This window comes from Callospermophilus lateralis, chromosome 5, assembly GCF_048772815.1.
Source record: "Callospermophilus lateralis isolate mCalLat2 chromosome 5, mCalLat2.hap1, whole genome shotgun sequence".
Lineage (NCBI taxonomy): Eukaryota > Metazoa > Chordata > Mammalia > Rodentia > Sciuridae > Callospermophilus > Callospermophilus lateralis.
In genome coordinates this window covers 59526570-59551218 of record NC_135309.1, presented here as the reverse complement: position 1 = coordinate 59551218, position 24649 = coordinate 59526570, and the positions used below count along the sequence as shown (strand labels likewise).

The 24649-nt window shown below is 37.2% G+C and overlaps 1 protein-coding gene across 3 annotated transcripts; it reads left to right on the top strand.

Moving 5' to 3' along the window:
* The first annotated feature begins 329 nt into the window (after positions 1-329).
* C5H5orf63 (chromosome 5 C5orf63 homolog) lies at positions 330-24408 on the top strand. 3 transcript variants are annotated; one of them, XM_076855907.1, is made up of 6 exons: positions 330-411; positions 2072-2172; positions 16243-16363; positions 19373-19429; positions 20059-20114; positions 22620-24408. In XM_076855907.1, exons 3-6 carry the CDS (start codon positions 16250-16252, stop codon positions 22681-22683), a joined length of 291 nt encoding a protein of 96 aa, XP_076712022.1. In that variant the 5' UTR covers positions 330-411; positions 2072-2172; positions 16243-16249; the 3' UTR covers positions 22684-24408. The 3 variants fall into 3 exon arrangements, with proteins under 3 accessions (XP_076712022.1, XP_076712020.1, XP_076712021.1); XM_076855905.1 differs by lacking the exon at positions 22620-24408 and having other exon boundaries at positions 20059-20705; XM_076855906.1 differs by lacking the exons at positions 330-411; positions 22620-24408 and adding an exon at positions 450-610 and having other exon boundaries at positions 20059-20705.
* The last annotated feature ends 241 nt before the right edge of the window (positions 24409-24649 follow it).

Below are 24649 nucleotides of genomic sequence, written 5' to 3'. Positions count from 1 at the left end.
ATTTGCTAATGTCTGCCTTGCCTACACCATTTTAAGTTTGGGGAGGGTATGGCTGCCAGTTTTGCTTGTCCTGTTCTCCATAACCTAGTTCAGCTCAGAACCCGAGGACAGTAAATATTACTTTAATCAATGAATGAACGCATGCAGTGAGGAGTTAAAACGGTCTAGACTATAGTCTTGAAAAAGTTGGTTACTAAATGGTTCCCAAACATGCGGGGTCACTTTTCCGTGGATTTTCATTACAAGCTCGGGCGCCACTTTCCCTGTGAGCGGAAGCCGGGCCGGATCCGAGATAAGCGAGACCCGCCAGCAGGGCGGCGGGCGCGGGGCGGAAGTGCGGGGCGCTGGGACCGGCGCAGGCGGAAGCGCCGGCTCGGGCGGAAGCGGCGACGCAGGCGGCGCGAGGCTGAGGTGGGTGTCTGCGCCCGGGAGCCGGCGGCGTGCGCTGGCGGAGCTGCGGTTCGGAGCCGGCGCGCCGGCCGCAGAGGGAGGCCCGTGAGCCGTTTGCTGTGCCTTACGCTGACAATTTCGATTGTCCGTTAGAGGGAATTTAATTAAGCCGGGAGCTATAAGTCCATGAACCATCGAGAGAGATTATAAGCGTGCCTGTGTATGTGTTGTGATGGCGCTCTGGGAAATGAATAAATGACGGCAGGGAAAAGGCAACTTTTTTAAGAGAAGGCAGAAAACATCTCAACTCAATGCTTCCAGTGATTCACAGATGCCCCAGTCCCGGGTTTAATTGAATTCTATGAAGTGGCAATATAATCACACTTGGCAGCCTGCTGAGATGACTGCCTTTAAATAAATATTTTTGAGCAGCCATATTGACCTTTAATTGGGGTGAAAAGGTTGAAAAGTGCAGGAAAGAACATTGCGAGAGCTAGGGCTCTCTGGATCAGCTGCCTGCACCCTTTCTCTGCTTTACTGGGCAGAAGCAGTCTTCTGGGCAAGACACAATGAGAGAATAAATCAGCGACTGTACAGTTCCCAGCAAATGCTTAGCCTTGTCAGTCACCCCTGACAAATATCAGCTCATACAATTTTTTAATAAGTCGAAGGGTAGAAAAATCCCCACTAAATTGTTACTAACATGAATAGGCATGTGATTCTTTTTAGGGCTATCTTTTGCAAGGAGTTTTCTGCCTGGGTGATCTTTATTCTGGTTTCTAAACAGATAGTGTTTATATAGTACTTTATATTTTAATATGGCCAGCATGACCCCAAAATTCTCATCTTCTCAAGAACATTTCCCAACAAAAAGCCAGGCTTCCCAAAACTACACACTTGGTTAACTAGTCACTCGAGCTGTGTGTCAGTGAGCAAACTGTGGTGGCTATAGAGGCCACAGTCTTCTCATTTAGTAATAATCTGTGGAATAGCTTGTAAAATGCAATTGAAGCTCTCTACCAATATTCAGAACCATATACATTGAGATGCCTTATAGGTAAATAACAGATTTAAAATTTGGAGAAATAAGTGAACCCTGGCAACACAGAGTGATTATTGTAACACCAGGACAAGGCAGAACTAATCATGGTTCTATGTGAAATGTTATAGCCTAATAACCTAGGTCCTGCTCTGCTAAGGAATTGTGTGGAACCAGAAAGGCCCAGTTGTAAAAATTAAGATTTGTGAGGTTGGTACTTTAGGCACATTCCAGATTTTCTCTCTTTCCAGCTTTCTGGTAATAGCCATTTGCCAAGAAAGGACCAATATTTTTGTTTCCTTACCAGAGGAATATATCATTATATAGTTTTATTGGACTATTCATCTGTAATAGAAATGAGGATTTTCCAACTTTAAATTTATTGGATTATGTTTCTGTCTTGTTCCAGATGCCTGCCTATATTCATACTCTGAAGTACCTAGAGGCAGTGCCTTCAAAATAAGTTTGTTTTTTAATTAAAAATTTTGTATTTCATAACTTGTATATACTCAAGCTGGCTGATACATTCAGTCACTCTAATACTAGGGCTTGAGGTTTCAAACATAGCAAGATCTTGAAGTGCTCTAGTATATGTGGTAAGTTTTTTATTTAAAATCTAATTTTTGCCACTGCTTTATTCAGGGCATACATCAGAAGAAGCCAAAAACCAGCTGGAATAGCCCCTGAATGCGATTTTAATCTTGTTTGCAATTATTTTGAAGGGGAGAAACCATCTGTATCAGGTATGTTTAGCTACACAGGTAGCAAGGACTGTGTGAGTATCCACAATCATTCCCTTTTTATCACATAGTAAATTCTAAGGACAAACTCATTTGGAAAAGAATATACAAAAAAAAAAAAAGTTGTAGCTCAGTTTAGCATAGGTAAATGATTCCATATCTCTAACTCACTATTCCAGTATAGACACAGGGGTGAAAACACTACTCTTTTTATTCCAATTCTTAATTAAGAATTAACTTTAAAAGATGGAGACAAAGTTCAAAGGATCTGTGTTTCTAGAAAGTATCCATCTTCAAGAATTTCAGAACATTTCATTAATATCTTATTCCTTCTTCTGTTGCTATAACACAATGCTTTAAGCTGGGTAATTTATAGAGTGAAAAGGTTTATCTGATTTATAATTCTCATAGCCGGAGGATCCAAACACTATGTCACTGTGGTCCTAGCAAGGACCTTCAGCCAAGTCACATTGTGGTGGAGAAACAGAAAGGAAAATAGACATGTGCTAAAGGGGCAAAACGTGGGGTGACCTTGCTTTTATTACACCTACTCTCAAGAGAACTAATTCACTCTAAGAGACCAACATTAATCCCTTCTGAGGGCAGTCCTCAATCCCTATGGATTACCTTCCACTAGACAAAACCTCTTAAAGATTCAGCCACCTCAACACTGCCACACTGGGGACAAATCTTTCAGCACATGAATCTTTGAGGAGTACATTCAAATCATATCTAAACCATAGAAACCAGTAAAATCAAGTAACAGCCATTTTATTGCAATAGCCTTCATGACTGTGGTATTGTATTATCCATCTTTCCTCTGCCCAAGGTATGAGTTCTTTAAGGACAGGGACAATATTTTAATTGTTTATATTTATAGTACCTGGCATAATGCCTGGCACATTGCAAACACTACATTGCTATAGAAATGAAAGGGCAGTATCCCGGAAGGGAAGCTGAATCTATAAGGGGCATGAAAACATCACTAGAATGGTATAGCAAGGCAGAGAAAAGAATATGAAATAATAGTCTCCTTCTACGAATTTACTGGATAGAAGTAATGCTTTGATTAACAGCTTGGAGCAGTGAAGGGCATATTTAAGAATCTACAGATGGTTACCAGACTGCCTTCCAAGGATTTCTGCCTGGCCAGTTGCGGAGCCTTTGTTGTGTTGAATGGCATATACAAGCTGAAAGGACTCACCAGCCCTGTCTCCACACTCCCTCCAGGCCTGCCATGCTTAACTCTTAACTAAAACACCTATTTGGCAAATGTGTGAAGTGTGTCCATGAAGGTACACTAAATTATTACCTTACATACAGCACCAGTATTTTGCTTGGCTCTGCATTAAGAGTAGAGGACTTATATTTAATCACTATTTTAAATCTAGGTTTCTTAAATAATATTAAGAAAAATTCACACTTGTCTTTTCTCCTTTATTAACAACATTCCAAAGAGTTCAAAGTTGATAGCGTTTTCTGTGGTAAAAGGGTAGTCATGGGTTAAATGCTGCTTCCTTCGGTTGCCAATGAAATTGCAGCAGAAATTAATGTTGCAATTGTAAACAAATGAACTACCTCCAATTATTAAGTATTTTTTCATATTAATAATGAAATAGTAGGGAAATGGTTTTTAGCTTAGTCAGAAAGAAAGGACATAACATTGAATTATATGATTTTTAAAAAAAAAAACTCTTCTTAAAACATATAATCTTTGATTTCAGTAAAAAAAAAAAAAAAAAGGATACTGTTAATTAATAGAAATTCAGTCAGATGAGGCAATTTGAGACATATGCCTGGAAAAAAGAGATCTAAATTAGGCTGTTTCTCCAGGTCTAAAATGAAATTAATGTGGATCTTCTTAAGAGTTAGAGATCAGAACCTCATTCTATGGTAAAAGAATTTTTCCATCTGAAACTGAGTCTTTTCTTATTCTTTCCAACCTTAAAATAAGCCTTAAACAAAACTTGGTGTCTGTTACTTGATATACACTGAGAATTAATATATAAGGCTTTTAGAGATTTTTAGAAGAAAGGGGGCTGAACTTAGAGTTATCTTCTAGTTCTGAAATTTTATGTTGGTCTTATTATATATAAAAATATGTCATTGTTCAAGGAGAAAATATAAAGAAATGAAGAAAGATTGTATGAAAGATTTGGTTAAACAAGTCATCCATAAAGCAAGCAGAATTTCCAAAGACATTTCCCAGTTCTAAAATATTGAAATATTCCATCAATGGTGACTGTTAAAGAGTTGAATAGGACTTAGAAGATTGTAGAATCTCACCAATGGAGGATTGCCAGGGCCTGATCTCAGGAGTGGATGATTCCCAATGTTCAGATTTGGCATTATACTTCTGTGAGCCTAGGTCTTATTGATATCACAAGTTCAGTGGAGTGTATATTTAACATTTCATATGTCCAAAGCCATTTGCAACATAATGGCTAGAAATTAATGAAATATCTTTCAGGTCTTTTGTAGTCATAAGGATAACATTACCTCTTCATCAAGAAGCAATGGAAATGGGTAGAATATTAGTGACAAATGGATGACACTGCCTGAGTAGATGGATTTTGAATTGAAAACAGTTTTTAGGATTGAGTTTATGTGCTTTTCAATACCAAGAAAACTAGTATTACAAGCTGGAGACAATAAAACTAAGATGTTTAATAAAATTACCTTCTTTCTGGGTCAGTATGAAATATCAGAGACATCTTCAAAGGTAATGGGTCATGTTGGTTAAGAAAGATAATGTAGAAAGGAGTCTGAATAATTCCTATGCACTTTGTTCCCATTCCTTGAACTAGATGATTTTGCCCTCATCTTAATGCTATCTTTATCGAATGAAGGAATTTTAAAATTGGTTTTTAAACTGTATTAAGCTTTCATATATGATATAACCCAATCACATTATTCAGGTTTTCTTGGCTTTCAGGAACAGCTTTGCAGCCATTATGTCATAATTGAACTGAACATTGTTTCACACTTTGAATTTGGAATATGCTTCTCTGGCTCTTGACCAGTTGCTGAGTCAGTACCTTTAGGGTTGAGGATGGAGGTGGGGCCTCTGTGTTAAAGATGTGTTAACATAAATTAGTCCAGAGTGCTCTTTGAACTCTTGGGTACTAGAGGGAGTGTATCATGAGAATACATTACTGTTCTTTTTTTTTTTAATTAATTTTTATTGTTGGTTGTTCAAAACATTACATAGTTCTTGATATATCATATTTCACACTTTGATTCAAGTGGGATATGAACTCCCATTTTTAACCCGTATACAGATTGCAGAATCACATCAGTTGCACATCCATTGATTTACATATTACCATACTAGTGTCTGTTGTATTCTGCTGCCTTTCCTATCCTCTACTATCCCCCCTCCCCCCCTCCCCTCCCCTCTTCTCTCTCTACCCCCTCTACTGTAATTCATTTCTCCCCCTTATATTTTTCCCCCTTTCCCCTCACTTCCTCTTGTATGTAATTTTGTATACCCCTGAGGGTCTCCTTCCGTTTACATGCAATTTCCCTTCTCTCTCCCTTTCCCTCCCACCTCTCATCCCTGTTTAATGTTAATCTTCTTCTCATGCTCTTCGTCCCTACTCTGTTCTTAGTTACTCTCCTTATATCAAAGAAGACATTTGGCATTTGTTTTTAAGGGATTGGCTAGCTTCACTTAGCATAATCTGCTCTAATGCCATCCATTTCCCTGCAAATTCTATGATTTTGTCATTTTTTAATGCAGAGTAATACTCCATTGTGTATAAATGCCACATTTTTTTTTTTATCCATTCATCTATTGAAGGGCATCTAGGTTGGTTCCACAGTCTTGCTATTGTGAATTGTGCTGCTATGAACATGGATGTAGCAGTGTCCCTATAGTGTGCTCTTTTTAGGTCTTTAGGGAATAGACCGAGTAGGGGAATAGCTGGGTCAAATGGTGGTTCCATTCCGAGCTTTCCAAGAAATCTCCATACTGCTTTCCAAATTGGCCGCACCAATTTGCAGTCCCACCAGCAATGTACAAGTGAACCCTTTTCCCCACATCCTCGCCAGCACTTGTTGTTGTTTGACTTCCTAATGGCTGCCAATCTTACTGGAGTGAGATGGTATCTTAGGGTGGTTTTGATTTGCATTTCTCTGACTGCTAGAGATGGTGAGCATTTTTTCATGTACTTGTTGATTGATTGTATGTCCTCCTCTGAGAAATGTCTGTTCAGGTCCTTGGCCCATTTGTTGATTGGGTTATTTGTTATCTTATTGTCTAATTTTTTTAGTTCTTTGTATATTCTGGATATTAGGGCTCTGTCTGAAGTGTGAGGAGTAAAGATTTGTTCCCAGGACGTAGGCTCCCTATTTACCTCTCTTATTGTTTCTTTTGCTGAGAAAAAACTTTTTAGTTTGAGTAAGTCCCATTTGTTGATTCTAGTTATTAACTCTTGTGCTATGGGTGTCCTATTGAGGAATTTGGAGCCCGACCCCACAGTATGTAGATCATAGCCAACTTTTTCTTCTATCAGACGCCATGTCTCTGATTTGATATCAAGTTCCTTGATCCACTTTGAGTTAACTTTTGTGCATGGCGAGAGAAAGGGATTCAGTTTCATTTTGTTGCATATGGATTTCCAGTTTTCCCAGCACCATTTGTTGAAGATGCTATCCTTCCTCCATTGCATGCTTTTAGCCCCTTTATCAAATATAAGATAGTTGTAATTTTGTGGATTGGTTTCTGTGTTCTCTATTCTGTACCATTGGTCCACCCCCTGTTTTGGTACCAGTACCATGCTGTTTTTGTTACTATTGCTCTGTAGTATAGTTTGAAGTCTGGTATAGCTATACCGCCTGATTCACACTTCTTGCTTAGCATTGTTTTTGCTATTCTGGGTCTTTTATTTTTCCATATGAATTTCATGATTGCTTTCTCTATTTCTACAAGAAATGCCGTTGGGATTTTGATTGGCATTGCATTAAACCTATAGAGAACTTTTGGTAATATCGCCATTTTGATGATGTTAGTTCTACCTATCCATGAACAGGGTATATTTTTCCATCTTCTAAGATCTTCTATTTCTCTCTTTAGGGTTCTGTAGTTTTCATTGTATAAGTCTTTCACCTCTTTTGTTAGGTTGATTCCCAAGTATTTTATTTTTTTTGAGGATATTGTGAATGGAGTGGTTGTCCTCATTTCCATTTCAGAGGATTTGTCACTGATATACAGGAATGCCTTTGATTTATGCGTGTTGATTTTATATCCTGCCACTTTGCTGAATTCATTTATTAGCTCTAATAGTTTCTTTGTAGACCCTTTTGGGTCTGCTAGGTATAGAATCTACATTACTGTTCTTGATTAGCATCATCATTTTATTTTTCTCAGCTGAATGTTTTCTTGGAAACTTTTCTCTGACATTGTCATGTGAACCAACCCATTAACAAGTAGACTCTTCTAAAGCAACAATCTGGAAAGAGTGGCTGCTAAGGTCTGAAAATCCTAAAATAAACTCTTACTTACACTGAAGATTCCTCTCCCTTTCTACTTCATATTTGCATGGAAGAGAATACCAAGGTAAAGAGCATCTGTCATTTAAAAAATTCATTAAAATTTATCTAATAGTAAGAGAGAAAAATGCATTCTTTTTATAGAAAGCTTTTCTATCTCAGGTGCTTAGACAGTTTCAAGATGGGTGCCCAGGTACTCTAATGTCCCCTCCCCCATTTCCTGACAGTCTTTTCTGACACCAAGGATTCCCAGTTATGATTGAAGAATGAGAAAAAAGTGGGCAATGAAAAAAATGCCTTTAGATCTCCCTGGATCTGTAAGTAATTTTGGTCCTCTTTAAAGGGCCAAGTATTTTAGTTTCCTTCAGACTACTTCAGATACTCTGTTCAAGGCCTTATTCAGTCATAGACTTTTGCCATGGAATTTCTTCAGCATGAGATTTCCTCTTCTCAGGTCAGGAAGAAGTTTGACACCCAAAGCCTGAGGGCATAGTTCCTCTGGGTCTCTGGAAAATGGGAGAACAAATGGTAGAATTTTCATTTTACAGTTGATGAGACTAAGGCTAAAGAGTTGAGGATTTGTGAGTCCAAAGCCAGCCTCAGCAAAAGCAAGATGCTAAGCAACTCAGTGAGACCCTGTCTCTAAATATAATATAAAATAGGGCTGGGGATGTAGCTCAGTTGGCGAGTGCCCCTGAGTTCAATCCCTGGTACACCCCCTCCAAAAAAAAAAAACCAAAAACAAAAACATTGAGAATTTGCCCAATATCTCCTAATTAGCTAGTGTCAGTTACCTTTCTCTATGAGGTATATATTTATGTAATCATCACCTTAAAAGTGTATTCAGAGAACTCAAATGTAGAATTCCAACTGAAATGGCACGTGAAGAATAACTTTAAAGTTCTAAATAAAGTATTATACCATTTATGCTTACTTTCTCTGACTGATGAGTTAGCAGGAATGATGTTCATTTACATTATTTTGACCCTTCTAGATAGTTTATTTAGTACTGCTTGGGACAAGTTATATTTAAAGGTATTAATAAAGTCCAACTTTACCATTACATAGGCAGCTTCTGTTTTGACATTCATGGATCAAGAATAACATTGGTAAAGTAGTAAGATTCTAAATTTTTCCATATTTGAAAAAAATAAAGGCATGTATTAGAAAAGAGCAAGTGGAAAGGGACTGGCCTTTGTTTTAAAAGCTATTGGAGTAAACTTTGATTCCTGAAAAGTTCAATTTCGGTGTGCTGTTTTGATATTTTGTGAAACCTGAGTGAACTAAGACAATACCTCATACCAAGATATTAGCTGGTCAGTCTTACCTAGATTTAGTGACTTCCTTAATAGCAGATAAACATATTGGATCTTTGATCATTCATGTCATATCTGAGAGTTTCATACTAAAGATGCTTACAATCAATTTTTCAGCCATTTCTGTTAGAAATATTTTTAGTTTTATAATTCCCCATTTCTGAGATTGCTGTGATTTCTGAGATTTAAGTTTTCCATTTGAGGCCAATAAAAGCACATTTCTTTTACTAGAATCATTATCATTATTATTGTTATTCATAAAATGCCTTAGAATGATTTATTAACCAATAGTCTTCTCTATTTTATGACTTACGCAAAGGTTTTTACATTTTTTATCCCTTTTTAAGGTACTCGGTCAACTTTTGCCTTCACTCTTCTCCCCCAACTCACTATCGCTATCCCTACCCAAAATCTCTCTCTTTAGTTAAGATGTTAAACTAGGTAAGAACCAGTCAAGATAGTTTGTTTTAGGGGTAGGCATTTATTGGAAGAATTAACTCCTTTGGAGCCACATTGGACATATCTGTTCTGGATGGTGTAGGTTATTTCTTTGCCCCTATTCTGGGCAAGTCTTCATCACTCTGTTTGAAAATGAACCACTCCCTCTTTCTAGAAACACTTTATAAATAAAACTAGCCTTTCCGGCGTTTTATTCTAGTCCATGCCACCATCCTCTCTCAAACTGCTGTAGTCACCTGTTAATTAGGTCTCTGATTCCATCTTTGCTCTTCACTTGGAGCCTTTTCATTTACTATTTTCTCTTCCTGAAATATTCCTCTTTCAGATCTTTATACTGTCTCATCCTTAGTTTTGGTTCGAACTATATCTGCACAGAGAATACCCTATTTAAAGAACCTCCCTTAGTCACTATCACATTTGAATCTCCTTCCTGTACACCTCACTGTCTGACACGGTAAGACATAATTAGACTCATAGGAGTCTCTTTGCTAGAATGTGCACCTCACGAGGGCAAGGTGCCTGGCTTTCTTGTTCACCACTGTACATACACCAGCACCTATAATAATATCTGGTACACGGAGAAATGTAGGTAATTGTTAAATGAATGAATACATCAGTGACCCTCATCCCACACCTGGATTATCAAACTGATCTCCATTTAGCTTTCCCCCATTCAATAGCCATGGCATTCCTACCTCAACACCTTTGTTTCTATCCCTAAATTTGAAATGCTTTTCCTTTTATCTGTATATCTAAATCCTAAATGATTTAAAATCTTTCTTTTGTGAAGCCACTTCCAGTCTCAACCCATTGTACTCTTCTTTCCCATTCTCTCATGGCATTTAAAATCACCTTTTATATGTCCCTGTTGTTAGTTTCCTGTTTTTATAATTTACCTGTATATTGGTACATGTCTTACCTTCCAACCAGATTTTTTTAACTCTTCATGGGTGAGGATTCTCTTATTCACTCTCAATCCTTTTTTCCCTCTCCACTTGTAGAATAAATGAATAAATGGTATCATTAGTTTACTGATTACTGAGAAGCCTATCATAATTTCTTGTTTCATTTAAAAATTTAACTCCCTTCTCTTCAACCCACTACAATACAGCTAGAATTCTTGTTGCTCATATCTAGTGTATGAAGTTGACTACTCAAGAACTTTAGGAAGGAAAGAAATTGACTAAATAACAAGCAGGATAGAAAAAAAAATTAATGGCTTACTTAGTTTTACAGAGAATTAGAAGGAGGTAAAGGCAGTATGCATATATTAAATGGTGGACACATAAATGTCATATGTTTTTAGTGAAATCAATTTATTGGATAGGCAGAACCCACACTTCAAACAGTTAAAGAACTTTTTCACAGAGTACTTGCAAATTGCATGTGCATGAATACAAATGAATGTAGCACCCATTGAGTCCAAACAGTGGAATAGATACATCCAGATCCTTGGAAATCCCATGGTCATGATAATAATTTGAAGGGAAATTAAAAGGGTTTTGTCTGTGGGCACTCATGTGATCAGTCAGTCCTTTCTGGACTCTGATTCTCTACTAGTTCTCTAGTTCCCTGTGTGGAGAAACTGTTGGCACTGAGATCTGGACATAGAAACTGCAGGGAGGGAGTGTGGTATAAGGAGCTACTCCTTGCTTACCCAGGCCTGGGTCATGAAATAGGCCTATTTGTAGTTTACTGTGTTGTGTAGAAGCAAAGCAGATATCCAGATAGCCTAATCAGAACAAAGCTGAACAGGATGCCATGTGCAACAGACCCACAGGTGGATAGTTAGCTCAGGATCTTTGTTACAACATCTTATCTGAATTGGCACCACCTTCTTAGTAGTTTCCCTGGCCACGTGAATTAGGGCCCCATTTCAAGTTGGAGCTTCTACCTGCCCCCACCCATTCCATATTTTCTGTTCTGTACCCTCATTTCCACCCCCATTTTAGCCCCCTGGAATTGACACCTCACAGTAGCTGTTCAGTTTTCAGTTTTGGATTTTTCTTTATATAGTGCCTTTCCTTGTCACTCTTGGCTTCACAAGGACCATACACACTCTCTCTCTCTCTCTTGTCCTTGTACCCAAAATCCCAGTGTAGACTGCCACTTGTTCAGGGGGAAATGAGGGTCAGACAGACATGACTGATCAGAAATACAGTAACACTGGAGAGGCATTTGTCCCTATTTTCCTGAATTAGGTAGAGACCCATGACCCAGAGGAGTCCCTTTCGAGAACCTCACTTCATTACATAAACTTCTGGTGATCCAAAATAATGGGATTTGTTCCCCCAAAGAGGTATGTATCAGTGTCTGTTTCTGTTCATTCCAGGAAAAATAGGAATGTTATACTTAGATGATAATGAATGTGAAATGGAGCACTTAACTTCTCATATGACACAAATGACTAAACGGAAGCCCTGAGCTCTCTCTATGGAACACAGGTTCAGCAAGAGCTATGGTAATAGTATTTGGTTAATGTCAGCTCAACATTAAATGTACATTATACTCTTGTGAAGAAGCTCCAGCATTATCTGTTAATAACCAAGGCGGTACCTGGGTTTATGTAGACTTTTTGATTTTGCACGTGAATTAACACTGCAGCTTGCTGATGAAGGATCATGTGAGCCTGGAGCTTTGGTGTGCCAAAGACTCTTTGTATGAATAAAATTCTGGTCAGTGAAGGTCAGTTTCTCTACTCAAGCGAGAACAATGTTGTTTCCCTCCTAATCAGATACACACAGTGTTAGAAAAATCCAGGAGCCCTGCATAAATGATGTGCAGCCATAGCCTGGGCAGCTTCTCATGCAAGAAATGAATAATCCTTAATAAAGGTTCAAACAACCCTGGCTTCTTTCTGTACTATAATCGTTGCTTTAATGGTATGCCCTTCAGTGCTTTGCAGGGAAATTGCTATAAAGTTAAGTTATCTTCCCTATCTTGTTTCAAGGAGGGCTGTCCAGTCGACTCCCTCCCTAATATTGTGTTTGATTCTACCATAAAGACCACTGAAGTCAGCCTGAGTTTTGTTGAAAGGCCAGCATTCCCTTTCTCTTTTAGTGGGATCTATACCTCTGAGCAGCACTGGACTTGAAACAGCAGGAGTCACCATCTTTATTGTTAGGCTGTGGAATTTGTTTTAAGCACATTCTAAATCTAATCTTATACCTTTTGCTTCTTCTTCTTTTTTTTTTTTTTTTGTAAGTCTGTGACAAAGGTGACCCAATTGTACCTCTTTGATATTATGAACACAGCTCTTTTTGCTCATATCACAGAGACATATAACAAAATACAAAGGATAAAATTGTGTGTCTGTGTAATAAGGACACATATTTCATGACTAAATTCAATGACATAATCAAAAAAGTTGTTTTCTCTGCCATGAACTAATAAGCAGAGACCACTTTTCATGATTTTTTAATTTTTAATTTTTAATTTTTTTTTAGTTGTCAATGGATCTTTTTTATTTTATTTATTTATTTATATGCAGTGCTGAGGATTGAACCCAGGGTCTCATGCATGCCAGGCAAGCAGTGTACCACTGAGTCACAACTCCAGCCCCTTAGGATTTTTTTTAATAGTACTAAGATACCGTTCAAAAATAATTGAACTAGTGAAAATGTCACATTGACAAAGTAACCCATACTAAGATTTTACTTCAAGAAGGCTCTATATGGTGAATGTGACATTGACAGCAGTGGTGTTAGGGTTGACAGTTTTTTAGTAAGATGTTCTAAGAAGATAATTAAAGAGTTCCTATGGAAGTGTGTCATGTTGCATTTTATTTTTTCTAATACTAAGTGGACTCCACAAATTAAGAAATTTTAGCCTTACTGTCTGCCTAAGAGAGGGATAGGGAGTTTTTTCCTTTATATCAGATTCTAATATAGTTTTATAATATGATACTTCCAAAGAAATAAGTCAATTGAACGCTATAGTAAAATGAATAAGCCTTGAGCATCTAAAAAATACGCAGGTTGTAAAATTGCATAGCGTGGATACATTTCCTGGTAAACGAATGTTTTATGATTCGATGATTAAAAATGCATAAAAAAGTAGAAATGGAGAATAATTGGAAAAAAGAGGGAGTTGTATACAGAATGGTTGTAGTATCGCTGAAGACTTGACTTAGCTCTCTGTGTTGGTTTAACAAATATTCCAGCAAATCTGGAATGAATAGCAACTCTGTTTACTATGACAGGTTTTATTTGTCTTGGGTGCAACCAAGACCACATGCTGTGTTTTGTCATGTTGGAAATACTGAAGCAGATTTTCATTGTGCATGTGAATTTTTTTAAAGCCTTAACACCTCAGCCTCAACTCAGCTAGGTAAAAGCAATAAGTTTTACTTCCCTTACTGGCCATACATCAATAAATCTTCAGTCCCTCCACTAAAAGCATGTAGCTATAGTTCATCATTTTGATTATTAGTTTTAGGTCACCACCATAGATGACCAGATCCTTCTGATTTTCAAAGGCTGTGTTTCTGATTTTTATAAGGTTAATTTCCTATTTTATTTCTTCTTCATATATTGTATAACTTCTTTGACACTACATGCAGCATGCCACTGGTGACATAGAGCTTTTCCAAGTCCAGTGACTTAGAAATTTCTACATAATATGAACATGGCTAATATTCTCTTTTTTCTCTTCATTTATGTCCTGTGTAGACAAAGGCTGTTTTTAGAAGCTGTGTCTCCAACAACACTTACTTATTGGAGTTGTTGATTTTGCTGAATTTACAGAGAATGTTGATACCAGGGCTTAACATTTAGTTGAAAGTAGAACAGAATATTGGAAATTGTTTAGATCCACTTTCCATCTTGGAGTAACTCTGGATAGCACATCCTTGCAAAATTCTTATCACATTCCTTTTTTTATGCATTATCAAGATCAGTTAGTTAGCCAAGTAATCTGCTAAAAGTAGAAGAGTAAGAAAGCCTTAACAGTGAAGGCAAAATTACTGTTGTCGTGGATCATTATCTGATTTTTTTTTCCTGTGGTCTTTACCATAGTTTGATATAGGTTAGTGGTTTTCTCTAAAGTCATATCATTCTGTTTGAAATGAGTTTAAAGCTAATCTTACACTCAGGAGTCTGATTGCCAGTAAAGTTTAACAATTAACGCAGTCATGCTCTGTGGAGCAGATCAGGAGGTGATTCAAGCTGGTGGCAGTGAAGATGTTAGAACCAGTTGCAGCACCTCAGCCCAAAATCTTGTGGACACCCTGAGGAGTATTAACGTTTAGTTATAAGGTAGGACTAAATAGTAACTGCTGTACATACTGAATGATTGAAGAGGGTTAAAGGTGAGAGTGGGGAAACCTTATTCCAATACTTTTTTAAAACATTCAAACACATATTTAAGCATTTATTAAATGCCAGGTTGATTGTGGGTGCTTAGAGATAGAGGGTTGAACAAATACCTGCTCTAACAGAATTCACCTTGTAGTAGAGGGAACAGAATTCAGTTTAGATAACAAAGGACAAAAGAAAGCTATTTCAAGGTGTGAGGATGGAGAATTATGAACTGGCTAGCATTGGTAAGGTGGTCACTAAGACGTTTTCAAAGTAGATGACAGGATACCCGGGCCAAATGAGTAGAAGCCACTTAGGAGATTTTCATGCAGAGGGGAAACATGTGCAAAAATCCTGATGAAAAAATGATCTCTGGGTATTCAATACTAGAAGAGAACTTTTGCAGCTGCAACTCACCAAGGGAAGAGAAGGAAAAGTGATAGATGAAGTTACAGTAAAGTGAAGTTAAGAAATTATGATCCCAGGAATGAGTTCATCTTGGGAATATTGATAAAGTCAACAGTGCATATGTGTTTTAATAGTGAAATTATAATATTTGTAGTTTTAAAGACAAAGCTGGAGTCTCAATAGAATATCTAGAAATAATAGGGTGTCTTATGTCAAGCAAAGCAGGATGAGGGAGCTTCAAAGCCTACTGTTTGACATGCTGCTATTAAGCTGTTCTTGGAATCTCTCCAGTAGAAACACTAGTACATTTGTGTATGAAGTTATTGAAAATTATGGCAATCTCCTTTTAAAATACTTCTTAAGGAGTTGAGCAGAGATTTATTTTTTTCTTTTTTCTGACAAGTTAACTGAGTCTGATTCTCCTCTGTAGTTCCTTTAACTACAGTTTTATGTTTCCCCACCTCTTGCAGTGGAGTAGCATGGATGTCTAAAGAGATAGCCAGCACCTTTAGTGGGGACTTGTGCTTTTCATTTGCTTATTATTTCCCTTACTGTGATGGTAGCTGAATGCTTGTCTGTCAGTAAGATAAGCTATCTCTTGGTGAAATGAAATTGATCAGATTATGTTATGTGCATGTACAAATATGTCACAATGAATCCCCCTGTTATATATAATTACTATCCACCAAAAAGATGTTTTTAAGGACTGATTGGAATAAGAAAGTTTACTTTAAAAAAAAAATAAGCAATCCCTGTGACTATCTCAAGATACCTCTAATTTTAGGAAATCATCAGGATTCCGGCAAAAATCTGCAGGTGATTTTGTATTCAAATTAATAAGCTCATGGAATTAACTTACAAAAAACAACTAGGCACACAACTAAGCCATAATGTGATTTTTTTCCCCATTCTGTTCTGTTTGGAATACAATGAATGTTGAGGCATTATGGAGACTTGCCAAACATCTGGGCACTCCTGGACTCCAAGGAGCAATTCTGAAGCCTTCAAATTCCATCATAAGCTTGCAGCTTAACTATTTGTATTGTAAAGGGTAAAAATCTAAGGCACAGAAGTTTACTGGTTTATTTTTCTTTTGGCAGAATTAAGATGTTCTGGTTTCAAGGAAATAGCATGCAACTTGCTAAATCCTCCTTTGGACTCTTCTTGAGAAATCTCTCTGCCTCTAAGACAACTTTGCCTGTGCTGACCTTATTCACAAAGGTACAGAGTGAAAAAATAAAATTACTACTTTAAAAATATAAAATATTAAGATTTTTGGTGCATACAGTTGTACATTTATAAATACAGGACAAATCTGAAAGGAAGACAGTGGAATAAACTCTCTTCAAACCTGCTCTCCAATTTCTCTCTCAGCACAGTAGCGGTAACTGTTTCCTCCCCAGACACTTCATTGTCTTCACAGTTATCAGAGAGTAAATTAATATATTTAATTGACATCTGACCCCTATGTTAAAAAAGTATAGATTATATTATGTTTAAAAATGTATCATTTGCAATTTTAGTAAGGCTTTAAGCAACTTAGCAAGATCCTGTCTCAAAATTTAAAATAATAAATAAATAAAAGGGTTGAGGATGACTCAATGGTTAAGCATCACTGGATTCGGTCCCTGGTACCAAAAAAAAAAAAGTATCAATTTGAAATAAGTCAGTTTGTGGTAGTTATATTCTATAAAATCACCACAAACACAGAATTAGCACATACTGAATTATTACTCCTAGAGAAAATACAGGATTAGGTTCCCATGAGCCTCTAGTCATAGTATTTTTTTCAAATGACCAAATATATAGCCTTATGTATAGTTTTTAATATAAAAGCAAAATTTTTATTACATTTGGTATTTCTGAAAATAGGCATATTTTTATTTTAATAAAAGGCAGAGCATTACTGTGTTAGACCTCAGTTTATAACAAGTGCTTTGGTAACTTGAATTTTTTATCACTCTCTGCATGTTCATGTACATAAATAACTGCAAAAGTGTTTCAAGTATCAATTTGAGGGTTTCAAATAGTTTTAGCAAGTAGGCAAGTACACAAATATGGAATTCATGAATAATGAAGATTGAATGTATTTCTTTTTCTTATCCCTAATACTACCCCCGCCCCTCGCCCCCAGTACTAGGGATAGAAACCAGAGACACATTGCCACTGAGCTACATCCCCAGCCCTTTGTATTTTTTATTTTAAGGCAGGTTTCACTTAGTTGCTTAGGGCCTCTCTAAGTTGCTGAGGCTGGCCTGAAACTTGGTATCCTCCTGCTTCAGCCTCTCCAACCTCTGGAATTACAGGCGTGCGCCATTGCACCTGGTTAGTTTAAAATTTTTAATGAGATTTTCTACTGAAATTTATGACCAAACATTAATGATTTCTTTTTGCTAGTTTACATCAGTTTGTGCAATTTATAATCAAAAAAGAAAGTGCAGATGGGGCTGGGGATGTGGCTTAAGCGGTAGTGCGCTCGCCTGGCATGTGCAGGGTGCTGGGTTTGATCCTCAGCACCACATAAAAATAAAATAAAGAAGTTGTGTCCACTGAAAACTAGAAAATAAAATATGAAAAAATTTTCTCTCTCAAAAAAGAAAAAAGAAAGTGCAGAGTAATAGAAGCAACTTTTGTGAATAATTCTACAATTCAAATAAAAAGGGGCTCTTAATAGTTTTTTAAAATAGATTTCAAACATTTTAACAATTTGAAAAAATCTAGCAGTTATCTAATAAAAAACTGAAGTAGTGTTTTTGAATGAATTTTTGTTGAGAATATTTAATTTGTACTACTTTTTATATCCATGAATATATATTGAACTCTTGGGAATTAAGGAATAAAAATTATTTCATCATATGAGAATCTATGATAGCAAATGCATGTGAAAATTAACCACAAAAATAAATAATCCCTAAGGCTAATTGTACTCATTTGGCCTACTGTTCTGCACTGTTTTTCAGCTTGCTAACAGTTGAGAGTCAAAAACATTTATAAAACAAAACCAACAAAAACCAAGTCCATTTAACTCAATATATGTACTAAACCCATGAGGCACATAATAAAGACATCTTAATGAAGTTTTTAATATAAAAGCAAAATCTTAATACATTTGATACTTTTGAAAATTAGTATGTTTGTGTTTTGTTTCTGCTTTTAAGGTCTTAGGTTAATTTTTTTCATACTTTGTCAGAAAATTTCAGCATGATTGACTTAAACTATAATCTGTTGTTGATACTAATAACAATTTGGTAAGTCTCATTCTCTGACCCAGGAGAGTAGGGCCAAAAAGACCCAGAAAGATCTCTGTCCTTATATAAACCATGCTGTGAGTTAAACTGGAGGAAGGGTCTCTTTTTAACATAGTAGCTCATCCCTTCCTGATGTGTTAAAATGTAGATTTTATATAAACATCAGTAATGTTGTATCTATCTTGAGCTCCTACAAGAGAACTTATAGCTAGTCCCTTTTCTTAGACTGACTGGCTGAGAATCCTTTAAAATCCGCTGATGATCAATAGTGTTCTCAACATACTTTTCCATGGTATGGTTGAAGAGTTTGTTACAAACAACAATGGATGCTAAAACTTCTTCCCTTTCAAGTAGAGTATTAGCATTAGAATACCTGTTGCTAATACCACTTATACAAGAAAATGGGTAAAATAATACAAATTGGTATCATCATTTTAAAAGATGGAACAATAACTAACTGTGTCATGAGGGGTTTATTCCTGCGGACTGATCAGGAAAAATAGGCCAGCAAAATTCAGCGTCTCCCAGTCAGAACAGACTGTAAGCCATTCTGCTGGTGGCAGCCAGGCCACAGAAGTGCTCCTCAACTCAAGGAGCCTCTGGTAGATAGATCAGAAAAACAAATAATAAACATCTAAATTTATCATAAATCCACACACCCATGTATATAGGGTGATATATATATATATATATATATATATATATATATATATATATATATATATAAAATCAATTATATATATATAATCAAAACACAAAACCAAAAGGTGCAGAGAGCTCACCTATCATGGAATAGTAGCTTTTTTTTTTTTTTTTTTTTTTTTTTTTTTAAGATTCTATGGTAGTGTTTAGCTTTGAGAATAAAGCAGTCTAATTAACATGGCAGAAAACTGTCCTTTAAAGTAAATAAAACCTGTGGGTTTTTGGTTAGGCTGAAGATCATTCTTTAGGTTTAACAGCTTAATTTTTTTCCTTCCTGTAGGATCCATGCCCACTCTGTGATGAAGCCAAGGAAGTACTCAAGCCTTATAAAAACAGGGTAATAGTGTGGCTTTTATGAATGTGGAATGGATATTGTATGTGGTATAAAGTATCTATCTCCATCCTTTTTTTAGGAAAAGAGATTAAATAATTTTTCATTTAAATTTTCTTTCTATTCTTCAGAGAGAGAGTTTAGTGCTGATTTCCATAAAACTCATTACCCCTAAGTGTTTTTCTCTGAACAGTACTGATTTTCTTACTCTGACTCTTAATATGAGTCAAAGTTAACTAGCAGGTGCAATATTCATGTTTTCTTTAAACCTTTGTCCCCATTTCTTTTATCGTATTTCATAACTTCCATGGAAATGTTGTCATGTAGCCAAACCATCACACCTTTACCATTCTTACAACCAAAACACTTCTTTCCTTGGCAGCTCCCCAGCTGGGATGTGTTTTATTATCAGAACTGAGCAGGAGTGTGATGCTGAATGTAGCAGGTGTAACAGAAAAGTAGCAAGATCTGTAGGTAGGGAATATGGTATAATGAAACCAATCATTTTGGAAATTAGGGGCATTAGATCAAAGTGGACCTAAAACAAATGACCAAAACCTCTCAGCATTAGAAACTGCAAATTTGCATTGTTCTTAGTCTCTAAAATATAGAGCTTTAGCCTGTCTGTGCTTCAGTTTATTTTACAGGAGGTGGACATCACACTTCCAGAAAATTCTGCTTGGTATGAAAGGTATAAATTTGACATTCCCGTCTTTCATTTGAATGACCAGTTTCTAATGAAGCATCGAGTAAACACCTCAAAACTTGAGAAACAACTTCTGAAATTTGAGCAGCAAGGTGCTACAGACTGACTAATGCCTTCATGGTTTTCTACCCTCTCTGTCCATAATGCATCTTCCTAAGGAAATGACCATGGCCTCATACTCCTTTTGTCACTTTTCACAGAGCCCTAAGGCTGTTTTGAACTCAGTGGTGCCACATAAATGTTGCCATTCCTCTTCTGATTGATGGAAGTACCCATGTGGGAACTGTTTACTTGTGGGCATTTTGTAAAATAAGAGGAATATATTGGCAGGGAGGGGGATGATGGAAGGAGGGAGAAATCCATTTGTCTTACTTATTTTTCCCTTTTGTATTAATATGGAAGCACTTCACATGAACTGGACAGTGCTGTTTATAGGAAGAAGGCTTTGCATTCCTGCTGCTGCCCTGGAGGGCTTAACTTTTTAATGAAAGAATAAATGCTCTTCCACTCAGTAGATAAAGTGAAATGTGAATTGTTAATAACTGTGCACAGTCAATAAAGGGATGTTTTAACGAATACATCTGCATGAAGCCTATTTCAGTGGGATTTAATAATACCTGTTTAAATTTAGAGTTCATTTTTGTTGGGTAGAAGAGAATAATTATACTAGCCAAAGAGACTTCATTTCATACAGACAAAAGAAAGACTTAAAACCCCAAAATGTATAGAAGAACCTAGCATGATTTGCACATACTCAGAGAATTGATCTGTAATATTGAGAACTGCCTTTGATAGTTATTCAGTTATCATCAATTAAGTTAAAAGACAGTAGTTTTGTCACTTTTTAATATATTAGGGAAAATTCACTTCTAATCATAACTGAATAGAAAAGTCATTTAAAGACAAAATACTCCTTCACCATTCTATATAAAGAATTAAAAGTGGAGTTTTATACCTGTATTTACATTTTGTCAAATCCAGCCAATCTAGGAATGAATTCACATAAAAACAAAACTTCCCTTTTTCTTTTAAAATCACATCACTGCAATTCCATCTGTAATGAAATTCTTTCATGAACTAGTTGGATAAATTTGGACATTATCGACCACTAGATTTTAATTTGATCACTATGATTTAGTCTTAGAAATTATAGAATACTGGAGCTAACAAATCTTAAGATATTTTCTTCATTTTATTCATGAGGAGGAACCTAAAATTCATCAAAGACTTAGCTTAAGATTGGTCACCCAGCCAGATAGCTGGTGGGCTGGGTCTTGCCTCCCAGTCCTGAATACCAGCTGAACTCTCTGCAGGGGTCTCAAGTTGTGTTATTTCAATAAAGCATCCCTAACCACTCTGGATCCAACATAAATTTGCAAACAATTTAAGTCCTCCAAAGTGACAATAGAAAAAAAAAATCTTAAATAGAGATGTTTATAATTTACAAGTTTGTGGAACACATTTAGAGATTATAAATATTTGTTGAGCTCTGTAGTAGGCAGGATTCTAATGACCCTAGTGACCTTGCTCTTATATAATTCCCTTCCCTTTAAGTGTGGGTGGAAATATTTCTGCTGTGATTATGTTACATTATATGGTGAAAGGAAAATTATCCTGGGTGGGCCTGATCTAGTTAGGTGAACTTTTAGAAGCAGAGAGTGCTGGCCAGGTGGTTTCAAAGAGGAAAATAGAATGTGCTCCAGCTAACCTGAAAACATCCATTACTGCCTAGTGGGGCCCCATGGCAAGAAACTGTGGATGGCCTCTAGGAACTGAGTAGTTCTTGAACAACAGCCAATAGGAAAATGGGGATATCAGTCCTACAGTTTTGAGACAGTGAATTCTGTCAGTAATCAATAAGCTTAGAAGAGAACCCTGAGTGCCAGATGGTAACTACTGCCATGGCCAATGTCTTTATTTCAGCTTAGTGAGGCTCTAATCAGAGAATCCAGCCACATGCCTAGACTTCTGATCCACAGAAGCTGTAAGCTAATAAACGTATGGTAATTTTCTATGTAACATGTCCTTACAACATTGAAGTACAGTGTTGGGTGGTGAGAGTGCAGCAATGAAAAAGGCACAGCCCTTCCTCGTGTTTGAGGCACTCACTCTCTGAAGCAGGGAGAAGCAAATTGATAAAGCACAGCAACATAGTGCAGTGAGGGCTGAAACTGACACATGGAAAATGGTACAGTGGATTAGGAAAGTAGCAAGAAGGCTTCACGGGAAATTAGACTTAAGCTGAGTCTTCATGGCTGAACAGAAGCTATGTAGGAGGCTCTGGTGTAGGGAAAGTAGGGAGAGTCTTCCATCCTGAGGGAGGAACATAGGTAAACTCTGGAGGTGTGGAAGGGCATGGCACAGTCAGGAAATGGGAACTGGCTTTTTATGACAGAAATGAAGGAGAAGGGAGTTAGGAAGAGGAAACTGCAAGATGAATTGGGCTCTGCATTGTGAAGACCTGAGCTACTATGTTTTTTTCCCCAGCAGATCCGCCATTGCTTCCTGCCTTCAACCAGAGTCAGCCCTCCCAGTTCCTGATTCCTGTGGATAGCTGAGTTCTCTAGCCCCATCTATTGCAGTCCTTCTTCCAATCATTTAGCACACTGAGTGCAACAGTCCCCTGTAGTAGCTCTGCAGGACAGTTACCCACTCAGTAGAATCAGAAGGCACCATAAACAAGGTCCCTCACTTGTGAGTCTAGGTAGTCTGGGTTCTTTACAGCCTTCTCCAGGTAGGGTGAGAGTTGTGTGGCCCCTGGGTCCTAGGGTTTCTGATCCTTCTCTTGGGCCACCCTTGGGAAAGTCCTAACAGTTTGTCTCCTCAGGGAAGAGGGGGAGAATCTATTCAAAAAGCAGAGCTAGCCAGAAAACCTGGAGGTTTGTTCTTCTTGGGCACTACTTTTCTGAGTGTAACCATGTGGTTACAGTGTATAGGAAATACAGAGACAAAAAGTAGAGTAGTACTTCATTCCAAACAATAAAGTTCTGCCATTCACATATTTTCTTATAGGATGTTCAAATGAAAGTATTGGTTAAAGCACCAAGAAATAATGTGTGATACTTTCCAGGAATACTGTGTCTCCTCAAGGAGTGTTAGAGATTGGGAAAAGGATATTGAGAGGGTTTTTAATTTGTGTAAAGAAATATGTGCTCTCAGTTCCCACCAAAGTGAAAGGTTGGGAGTCACCTCACACCAAGACAGAGGGATATAAGTGGGTCTCATCAGAAAGCTGGATGTATATCCCTGGGTAGAAAACAGTGGTCTGACTTTATCTTGGGCAATCACACAAAAAGTAGGCTAGCAAGCATCTTCAGTATAGTTCAGGCAGCTGTTATTGCTTCAAGATTGTCCAGGGGAAGAGTGTGTGTGTGTAGTGGGCGGAGAAGGGGGGTTCCTCCTGGATTGTATGTGGGCCAACCATGAGGGAGGGCTCCTTCAGTACAGACAGGCCTCAGAAGAGGAGAAACAGAAGGGAAACACCAGGTAACTGGGCTGAGAAGTTTGCTTCACTGGAACACATTTGCACAAAGGGAACAATGGGCAAGACATCACTAGTAATGGCTGCAATCTCCCAGAACCACAACAACCTATACAAAATATGGTCTTCTTTAAACATTTAGCAGGTCCAGGAAAGCAGGAAGACAGCTTATAGCTCCAGTGTTCAGATAAGAATATTCCCACCGCTTCCCATCTCTCTTTCCTTCTCCCATCCCACCCTGGAAGGATCAAAAACTTCCAGGAGCAAGCAGAGAAGGACCTTCCTCTTCCTCAGCTTTGCACCTGCACGTGGTTTCTCTGGGGAAACTGTTAGGACTTAATTTTCAATCAAGTCCTAAGTTTTTATTATGACATGAAATCAGATGCACTAAACATGGCTGGAAGTGACTGTGGGACCTTCTGTTACATGAGAATTCTGAAGAGTCCTGACATTGCCTGGGTTTTTAAACAGGAAAAAAAATAGTCTGAATACATTTATAGAGATAATGAGAGACCTAAGTAAAGATGCTTTCTGATAGTATCTCATATTCAAAATATTGATTAAATATGCCTAATATTCCTTTTAATCTATTAATCTTCAATAAATTTACTTATTTGAGAAAGGAATATGGTGATGTGACTAAGAATCCTGGAGATCTTCAGCATTTCCTCTAGTCCCCATCACTGGCAAAAGGAAAGACAGATATCTCAAATCATGGCATCTAAAAGATAGTTTGATTATCCCACTATTAACAAATATTAGAAAAATGTTATATCAGTTACTGCAATAATTTGCGTGTGGTATTTGTAGCTGAGACTATTTTCCCTTTCTGAAATTATGTTTACAAGGGATCAATTTGTTCTTACATAAAGATTAAGTTTCACATCAGAAACTCATTATTATTTCTTTCTTCCCCCTTAAGCTAATGCTTTAAGAACTGGAATAAACAGTGAGTTTGGGACTTCATTTTGCTGCCCTTAGCATCATCACACTGCTTCTTTCTTCCAGATGTCTCATCATAACATTATAAGGGCTTACT

Excerpts from the sequence above, each read along its gene's own strand:
- C5H5orf63 (XM_076855905.1), top strand. The coding sequence starts at position 16,250 with ATGTTCTGGTTTCAAGGAAATAGCATGCAACTTGCTAAATCCTCCTTT. Across the intron at positions 16,364-19,372 it reads TGCTGACCTTATTCACAAAG|GATCCATGCCCACTCTGTGA; the intron begins GTACAGAGTGAA and ends TCCTTCCTGTAG. Across the intron at positions 19,430-20,058 it reads TCAAGCCTTATAAAAACAGG|TTTATTTTACAGGAGGTGGA; the intron begins GTAATAGTGTGG and ends TCTGTGCTTCAG.